This window comes from Pinus tabuliformis, chromosome 7 (genome assembly GCF_031772625.1).
Source record: "Pinus tabuliformis cultivar Carrire ecotype Pingquan chromosome 7, CPIR1, whole genome shotgun sequence".
In the NCBI taxonomy this organism is placed as follows: Eukaryota; Viridiplantae; Streptophyta; class Pinopsida; order Pinales; family Pinaceae; genus Pinus; species Pinus tabuliformis.
The window spans coordinates 326,110,571-326,120,945 of NC_142293.1; the positions used below are offsets into that span (position 1 = coordinate 326,110,571).

The 10,375-nt window shown below is 32.7% G+C and overlaps 1 protein-coding gene across 1 annotated transcript; it reads right to left on the minus strand.

The window, feature by feature from the left end:
• Positions 1-2,066: 2,066 nt before the first annotated feature.
• Positions 2,067-3,856, minus strand: LOC149247249 (putative xyloglucan endotransglucosylase/hydrolase protein 5). The gene is made up of 4 exons (XM_089455847.1): positions 3,564-3,856; positions 3,370-3,470; positions 2,899-3,092; positions 2,067-2,603 (listed from the first exon to the last, which is right to left on the minus strand). The coding sequence occupies exons 1-4, from the start codon at positions 3,751-3,753 to the stop codon at positions 2,231-2,233; spliced, it is 858 nt and encodes a 285-aa protein (XP_089311973.1). The 5' UTR covers positions 3,754-3,856; the 3' UTR covers positions 2,067-2,230.
• Between the last annotated feature and the right edge of the window lie 6,519 nt (positions 3,857-10,375).

Sequence of the window (10,375 nt, forward strand, 5' to 3'; positions counted from 1 at the left end):
TTAATTTAATTTAATTTTAATTTTTACGTAATTTAACCAAGTTGAAATGTTTACATAACTAACACCAAAAAAATAAAATAAATCTAACCACATTAAAAATTAAACTTATTTTTAAAACTAAAATCTAATTATATAAACATACTAAACCACTAAAAACACTCATTTAGTGAACAAATCTATTTATTTTTTTCTTGTTGCAAAATAGTAATTCAAAATCTTTTAAATTCAACCAATTTGCGGGTCTAAACCTTTACATCTATCTCAAATTTAATAAAATCCAAAATTGAAATGGGTGGGAAGTTCTGTATTTTATTAGATGAAGAAATTTGAAAAGTGAGTAGAAAATGATGTGTTTTATTAGACTAAACAACTTTATTCACACGCTGACGATATTGAAATTTCAAGAGCGTGGTAAAAGTAGGTAGGAAGTTCTGTATTTTATCAGATGAAGTAATTTTAAAAGTGGGAAGAAAATACAGGTTTATTAGACTTAAGTCACTTCAATAGACTAGCTCAATTTAGTAGCTGATGATATTGAAATAAAGATGAAATTTGAAGAGAATTGTATTTTATCAGGCTAAGTTAGTCCATCCATAAGCAGCTAACGTTGAAATTTGGAAAGTCGGTAGAAATTAGTGTCTTTTATTACGCTAAGTAAATCCATTTACGCGTGAACAATATTGAAATTTGAAAGGTAAAACAACGCATACAGTAAGGTAAACACGCTTTTGTTCACAGGTGAGAAAATTTTCCAAATTGAAACTATAAATATTTCCAAATTAATCTTTGAATCAGCACTCCATGAATCTACAGTTTTGCAATTTAAATGAAAAATATGACATAGTAATTTGCTTTTTAATGTATAGTATTTTTTTAGGTTTTGTTTCACTCTTTTATGTTTTGGAGTTTTATATGGAATCATTAAAAACAATTTTGTTTTGGAGTTTTATGTTGGATGGCTGAAAACAATTTTAGCCTGGTACTTTTCGTTTTTTAAAATATATTTTTCAATGCATAAATGAATTCAGCTCTCTAAAAAAATGTTTGGACACTTGGATTGTACAAACTTCACACTTAAACTTGTGATTCCAACAAATCCCTGCCCAATTTCTGATAAATTTAACCATTAAACTATAGCTTATTTTTGTTTCGGCCTTATCACATATCTGAATAGAACCACGAAGTGTATAGTTACACTTATTGTAATCAATTAATCTCCAAATTTAGTAGTGTATAGTTACACTTATTGTAATCAATTAATCTCCAAATTTATCACTAAATTAAATGATTGATAAACTCAATCACTGTCAGAACACTTATCTGCCTTGTAAGTTAGACTTATTGTAATAAAGTAATCTCCAAATTTATTACTACTCATACAGTTATTGTAATCAAGTGATCTCCAAATTTATTACTAAATTACTTTGCTGATAAACTTAATAGCCATCAAAACACTTTTATGATCTAATTTGTCTAGAAAGAGAAAGGAATTAGGGATTCATTGAAATCACAAGTTTGACAGATAAACTCTTCACAATTGAAGTGCCACAGGGGTTTTTGAGGGTGCTGAATCCATATATGTCGTCAAAAAGTCAGTGTAAATAACACAAATCAAGATTTGACCACAATTATTTTAGTGGGATTCAACCAAAAACTAAAAAAAAATCTCACTTAAAGACTACTCATTTATTTACACTTATTGTAATAAATTAATCTCCAAATTTATTATTAAATTATAATCAATTAATCTCCAAATTTATTACTAAATTAATTCACTGTTAAACTCAACAACCATCAAAATATTTATTTGTGTAGTAAGCATGTTTTTGGATTAATCACATTAGTATTATTTGGTGGACATTTAGAACCAATTAATGTGGTTCATTTAGCTGGTTCGAAATTTAGACCAAATAACACTGATGTGATTAATCCAAAAAACATATTTATTACATTATGAATCACAAGAACCTAAAATCTCACATTTATTTGTGCTTTAATTTATATAATTTGAAAATTTATAAATTAATACAAAGTAGCAATAGTGAACACACCACATAAATGTTATGATAGAAAAATAGTTTGGAAACTTTAGTATTATTAAATCCAAATCCTCTGTACCTATTTTTTATTTTTATTTAAAAATTCTGTAAACACTATTCTAAAATAAACCACACCTATAACATAATTATTAAAGCAAAATGGACATAATTACTGCACCAAAATCTGGTGATTACGGATTCAACGCACATTCGCGTGGAGGCGTAGGATACCTCGACGCATCATGACAGTAGTCGTATGTCATGTAATTTTTGCGAACCCAATCAAGTTGCGTGAGTTGTTGTTGATTTAGACTTTGAAATGTCGACTGATCCCACCAATCGTTGACACAGGGGGAAGAGCTGCATGCATCAACTTCAAAGGATTGATAAGAGGCAATAAAGGGAGCGTCATTCCAGTCTATTTTAACCCTGCCTCCGTCGGTAGCCCAATCCTCTCCATTCCAAAGGGTGGAGATGATCTTCATGGGTCGTTCATTTGGATATGGGACACCCACAGCTTCATTGTTTTTGAATACTCGGATGGGGATCGAATCAATCCAAAATCTGTTTACACCACATGCAAAAAAAATATCTTTTGTAAATTTGATATGAATTACAGACGCCTAAATTCTACTGTGTAAGAATATCTTTTGTAAATTTGATATGAATCACAGACGCCTAAATTCTACTGTGCAAGAATATCTTTTGTAAATTTGATATGAATCACAGACGCCTAAATTCTACTGTGCAAGAAATATATTAACAGTAATGACAAACCCCATAAACAATCGCTATAAATCCAATTAATTATATGTTCACAACATATCTACTTTCTGTTACAGCTGCTTGAAACACATACACGATTTGTTTTTGGTTCCAGAGAATTGAATAGTTATGGAAGTCCGCCGTGGGATCAAACCACAGCTTCAATCTTTGTTCTCTATTCCCAATTCCACTTCCAAAGACGTTGGTTTGCATAGTGTAAGGCTGCCCCGGCAGGTTTCCCAGAAATTCATAGTCAAGTTCATCGTGCTGAGAAGCTTCCGATGACATCTGAATACAAAATACCATATCTAATATAATTATTTTCGTTGAACTTAGGTCGATTGCAGATTTCCCAAATCAGTAGAGTGCTGAAATAATTGACCCTTCTCTTCATAATCATATTCTTATTCCAGAAATCTACCATCGACATAAAACTACTCTATAATTCCTATTATCGAAATTGTGACTGGTCTGGCTGCAATAATGAAAGTTAAATTATCTATATCATAAATTGGGTTGAAGTACTGTAAATTGACAATAAAATTCCCTGCAAGTTTTCGCTTACATAATATGAAGTGACTGTTCCTGCGGAATCCCCTGAAATCAGTTTAATTCTCATGCTCAAGCTGCCGAAGAGGTAATCCATTTTGGACTGAAAACCAGAACCTAGTGAAACAAGAATTCTTATTACAACTACGATCATATAGAATTCCAATACAGTATTGAATCTCTGATGCCCATAAAAGAGAAATATTTTACCTGAGGCTTTATCCATAGTGAGCTGAACTGTTTGGCCATTATTCAACAATCTAACGTTTCCCCATGAAATTTCGAAATTGTCGCTGAAGGTGGCCTTTACCGTGCATAGATTCAGAATAATGAGAAGACTTAGATATACCAACTCTGGTGAAGATCTTCTGGATCCTAACAGGCTTATATGGCTCTTCATGGTTGATACGAGAATCAAAAGCCTCGATTATCTAACAAGTTCTGTCAGCTGATTCGCTGCCCCCTATATAGAATACTCTTAATTATCCCAAAAAAAACGAAACTCATAAAATCCATTTGAATGTGTGTTCATAAATTTATCATATATAAGTTTGAAAACCAAATTGGAAATATCCACATCAAATCGTGTATGGTGGTCTGTTCAAGCTTACTAAGCGAATTGACTTTTTTTTGGAAGCTTTTATGGTAAATTTATTATATATAAGTTTGAAAATCAAATTGGAAATATCCACAGCAAATTGTGTATGGTTGTGTATGGTGCTCTGTTCAAAGTAACTAAGTGAATTGATTTTTTGGAAGTTTTTCTGGTGGGTTTTTGTAGTTTAATTTCTCTAAAATTTGGCGAAAATTTATTGAAATTACAAGTTTGATGGGTAACTCCGCCCAATCCAAGTGCCCCAGGGGTTTTTGAGGGTGCTGATCCATATATACAATTTAAAAACCAGTTTAAATAACACAAATCAAGATTTCACCTCAATTTTTTCAGCAAGATTCGCAATAAAGACAACTCCATATAGCAAGTAGTTCCTGATTGATTTTGTATATATTTATCATATGTTAAGTTTTTATTTTGTATTATTTTATTGATAAAAAAAATTATAGTTTTGTTGTAAAAATTTAATTAAAATTAAAAAAATAATAATTAAAAAATCAATAAATGGAAGGAATTAAAAAAACATTATTATTAATGAAAAAGCTGCCATTAATTTTTTAATTGAAATTTCTTATTTTATAAATAATATATATATATATATATATATATATATATATATATATATATATTTGTTAAAGATCATAAACTTATATTACAATGTCAAAGATATACAATAATTGTTACAGAGAGTCATGTTGATGAAGCCATATTAAGAAAATTGGTGAGGATTTATACTTAAGGTCATAAAAAACCATAGTTTGAGTTGGGCCTGACCATACTCATTGTTACAATAATTACAAAATGTGGCTGTGAAAGCCATGGATACCAAAAAAACATCAAAACATAGAACCAAAAAACTAAAAGTTATAGAAACAATTGAGTTTACTCCTAGTGACCTTTTGACACATGAATTTTGTGCCATCAACGAGTCGTAGCAGGACACGAGGGGTTTCCAGGGGTGGCTATGATGTGAGAAGAAATGCCCCCTCCATTTGTTGGATCCTCTCGTCCATGATCTAATACAATAGGTGGGACTCCTCCATGTGAAGGAGGAGTTCATTTATGCTCTCATTACAATCAAGCAATACTTTTCCCGACAAATTCTCGATCTACCAATATAGATCAACTGTGTGCAAATACTGATTTCGATGAGCTCTTAAGATCCCCAAATCTGGCACCCAACTCTCCACTTTGGCCAAGATATTAGAATCTGACATTTCATTCCTTTTGTCAACCAACTCTTACTTAATGTCTGATATATCCTACTGTCACCAAGAGGGTGTGTTCCTTGTAGCAAGATGTTGAAGCTTGGGCCTAGGCCCAATTTTGGGAATTTCTTGTTGGGCCATGACCCTTGCCGCGTTTTCTCAAGCGTGCCCTCTCTTTAGGCATTCCCGAAAATTGGTGAGAGAAACAAATGAGTCTAGACAAGTAGCTGGGTGGAGTTCGAGGTGCAAGAGACATGAGGGACTAAGAATGAGTGAGGGCGAGCTACCACAGTGAGGGAGGACGAGCTACCAGGAGAGTCGCGGGTAGGAGAGAAGAAAATAAAGAGAGAGCTAATTGAATAAGAAAGCCTAGCTGACTAGCCAATAAAAGATCCCAAGTGCAAGAAGCCAAAAAAAATTTTGAAAGACGATAAAAACCAACAAAATAAATATACCTTAGCAAAATTAAGAGGAGAGAGTGACGAGTGCTTGTGACCTGAAAAACATACTCCACTAAGATTCCAACCACAAAAAAGAGTGGAAGAGGAAAACCAAAAGATGATTAACAAAAAATTCAAAGATAAAGGGACCATGCTAGGAGGGCCTAGTTCTTTTGATTGTTTAGAAACTGAAGCGTTCCCTACAAGAATTTTTCCTCATAACGCCTTGAAAATGCTAGAATTAACAATATCATTGTTTCCCATGAGAGGCAAAATTCCAAAAAAAGTTTTGAACCTTCCATATGACAAGTTGGAAACTTCACCAAATTTAGTGGCAACTTCCATTCTCATTTTGGTAGTGTGAATTCTCTAGATTGATTAATAACTAGCATGCTAGGAGATTGAATGCGACATCAATGTGTGAGCCAGGCACATTGCTATCCCTCTCCCAAGAATCCACTAAATTGAATACTGTTGCCAATTGTCCCTCGATCTGTCCCTTAGCAAAGGATCTTTTCTTAATTTCTTCATGATTTATTTGAAGGCCATTATTAGTGCATGACTGTGTGGATCACGCCATTGAGTATTATATATACTTATTATTCACAAAGTATATTTTGTTATAATGGCATCAATTCTTAATTACAATTGATAACTATTTAGATGAATTTGTTTTGTAGAATATTTAAATCTTTTTGTTTAGGATAGACAATTCAATTCTCTTTTACCAATTCTATGAATAAATATTTTTGATAACTATTTATATGAATTTTCTTTCTAAAATATTTATATTTTTTTTTTTGAGACAATTCAATTCTCTACAAATTCTATGAATAAATAATTTTTATTTTAGTTATCTTCTAAAAAACTTTTTGCTTTTATAAAAAATTGGATTAAGTTTAATTATCCATTATATAATTTCGAACATCTTCAATAGAAACTTAAATAATATATAGCATTTATTAATTTACTTAATTCATTAAAAAGAACTAAATTGAAAAAATCCATACTTTGCATTTATTAATTTACTTAATTCATTAAAAAGAACTAAATTGAAAAAATCCATACTTTTATGAAATTTTATTTAATTTATAGAGTTGAAAAAATGAAAATATCCATCCAGAATTGTGTTTATTATTTATTATACAGGAAGATTGGAAAACCAAATTGGTAAAATCCTTATAAAAGTGGATTTATTAATTTATTATATATAAAAGTCATGCATATTACAATTCTAATTAATTTATTATATCTTTTATTTTATATATATATATATATTAAAGTGGGTTTATTAATTTATTATATATGGAAGTCATGCATATTATAATTCTAATTAATTTATTATATATTTTATTATAAAAGATATAATGGTATTTTTTTAATATTTTTTGCCAAATTTTTTTACATTTGGTTTTTTTTTTATCTGTTATTACCAAATAAAATTTAAAATGATTTATAGAAATACAAATTAATATGATTTATAGAAATCAAAATTATACTAATTCTATCTTGAGGTATATAGTTTACATTTGCAATTATGAACTGAAAACTAGAAGAGAAATATGAAAAATAGGTAAAAGGAAAGTAAACAAAAACCATCATTTAGTCTTTGGTTGGTCTAACTCCTGTACTATAATTGGTTCTTTGTTGCTTTATGGTGAGCAACCTAAGTTAAGAGAGAGGCCCAAATGAGCTTCAATGTATTGAAAATGTCTATCCAAACCATGTATAGAGAGTTGAAGTTCATCAGTCATAAGGAGGATCTCCTCATTGGCTTCATTACAGTCTAGCAAAACTCTTCCAAGCAACATCTTTAGGTGCAAATATATATCCACCTTGTACATTTATTGACTAAAACGGCCATGGTGTTGCTAACATCAGGAAACCAATTGACCATTTCATTTTCCACCTCTGTGCCAATTAGGCAACTTTTTTCACACACAATTTCTCATTCAGCCTCGCCAATTTAATCCTCGATGAACTGGGGTGTATGAGAAGTGGACGAGCCTCATAGAGGATTCCACCCTTTGCTGGGTTCTTAAGCAACCTTGATCCCTCTAATAGGCAGTGTTGCATTAACTTCAAGCATGCTATTGTGGCATTACTTCCACCAACCTGAGAATTGAACAAAGCACAAGATGTAAGAGGTTAGGGAATAAACGAAAGTAGGAGATCAAGAAAGAAAACCAAAGGAGATGGGCGACAAAGCAAAGTAAGTGAAGACGAGAGAATGGAGTCACGAGGGATTGAGAGATCAAGGAACAAGGAGAGAGTTCGAGTTACTAGGAGAAAGGAAAGGCTTTATGACCATATGTAATACCCCTCTATTTCTATGTAAATATCTTTTTATATTGAACTATTTTTAGTGGTGATCGCTGGAAAGCCACGGTGAACTAGATTTAAAATAAACAACAAATTATGATGATGTAATAATGGATTTTATTAATGAAAATGACAAGGCTGGAAATTACTTGGAAAATAAACACTAGAGTTAAAGACATTATTGCCAAGATTCAGAAACCAAGGTTGACGGATAAAATCAAGACAAAACTTCCCTTAAAATCACTCCTAAAATTCCCGGGGGTTGATAAATTAAATTTAATAAGATTGGAGACAAAATCTATTAAATCACTCAGTGTAGGAAAGAAAACATCAAGTAAGGGTGAATAAAGCATCGTGGGAGAAAAATGTAGTCTTTAAAGAAAAGGGGAAGATACCTTTTTCAAAAAAAAAGAAAAAGAAAAAAGAAAGAAAACCTTAGGCTATTGGGTTGGCAGGCCCTAAAAAACGGGACACCGCTATGGGAAGAAATATGCTAGGGAAGAAGGGAATAAAATGACTTATTTAGAATCAAAAGGGGGAGATTCAATGCAAATAGTGTCTCAACTCAAGGGACAACTAGAGGAGAGAGCCTGCGGTTAGGAAGAAAGTGTTTACAACTAAATTAGTTTCCAGGCATTTGATTCAGGAGCATAAGACTTGGAGGGGAAATTCTTCCAACTCATTCCAAAAATACAAAAAAATCTATAAGCAAAGGAGTGGGATCCTTCAGCCATCAATTTCCATGTCTTTTTTTTAGTTAGCAGAGATAGAATTTAGGAATGAATCATGATGTAATAAATGCTAAATAGTTAAGACAAAGTGGAGGTTATCGAGGAGATGTTCTCGCCGAATAGATATGATTAGTTAGCATAGTGGAGTTTCTCGAGGAGGATGTCTCGCAGAACTGGTAGTTGCATTAAATTAAGCCTCTGATTTAGGGATCTGGTTGTTAATACGAACTAGTATAAATGTAATTTGGATGTTATTGTAATGGGATTTTGACCACATGCTTTTATCACATATTTCTCAAAGGAAGAGGGATTTTTCTCTGTGTATTGGTCGATCCCAGAGGCGTGGTGACCTCTGAAAACCCTTTTTGTGCATCTGAACTATGTTTTCCTGTTAATTGGTATTTATGCATGTATTGGTTTCGGTTCTTTTCTTCTGGGTCTTATTAATGGTGATTTAGCCTTGTTTTCCAGTTGATATTTGATTTAAGTCTATTGGTATGTTTTTCCTTTGTATTGGCATGCTCTATTTTCCTTTTAAGCATTGTTGAGTTCCGCAGGTAGAAAATCTGTTTTACACGGGAAAACTGTGAAAACCCTTAGTCGAAATTAAGTTCCGGATGTGAAACTCTATTAATTTTGGCTGTTATCCTTTCGGGTCTGTAACCATTATCGCATCGCTATGTTGAAGTAAGGAGAGACTAACCCTTTGGAGCGCCGAAATCCGATAGTGTGATACCATCAGATCCAAAAATGTTATAGAGGAGGGCTTATTGTATATCGGGTCTGCAATAAGGGTCGCATCGCAAGCCTTTAACAAGAAGACTTAGTGTATCGAAATCAGCGATTGCGATTTCCAACGATAGCCATGTGTTATATCGCTTCGGGGTTATTGGGGTGTTATGTGTGTTCCGTTCTTTGGAACTGCCGATAGCGATTGCGATAGTGTATCATGTGTTATTCCATTTCTTTGGAATAAAGCCCCACCGACTGTGTATTTTCCATATTAACGTTAATTCCATTAAAAAACCCTGCGATAGTGTATATTATAATTCCTATGGAATTATGGTTCTGATAGAGTTAAAGAGGCTCTATGAGATAAATTGTGCCCGATAACCAGAGTTGGGGTGATTAAAGGGGAAAGAGTGGTGATTTGAAAGAAAAAGGAAATTTATGAATAGCCTGTCTAAAAAAATAGATCACTGATACTCCAGTGTAGGAAACAGAAGGAACTCCACTAGAATTAGAAGAAATTATATCAGGTTTTGGCTGTTTGTCTATATTGCCTGCACCCAGGCCACCATTAGTGGTATTAGAGCAACCTTTTGACACTGAATTGAATCTCAAAAGTGGAAGAAGGAAGGTTAATATGGCTTTCAGAGTTAGACGAGGATGTGGTAGATGAGGATGGCCTGTTGCAAATGCTGAAGTGATGGAAGCTATGCAACAGATGCAAGCAAGATTAGAGGCATTAACAACAGGGAGAAATATAGATGATGGGGATGTCAGTGAGCCTGAGGTTGAAGTTGGAGAAGAGGAGGAAGTTGTAGCAGTTACTCTTGATATGAGATTCTTCCAGTCAGTGTTGAGATCCACAGCTAGGCCGAAGACTGAGGTTTCAATATATGAAGGAGGACTGAATCCAGAAGAATTGATAGACTGGATTAATGGCATGGAGGAATTCTTTGACTATGAAGAAACAAAAGATGAG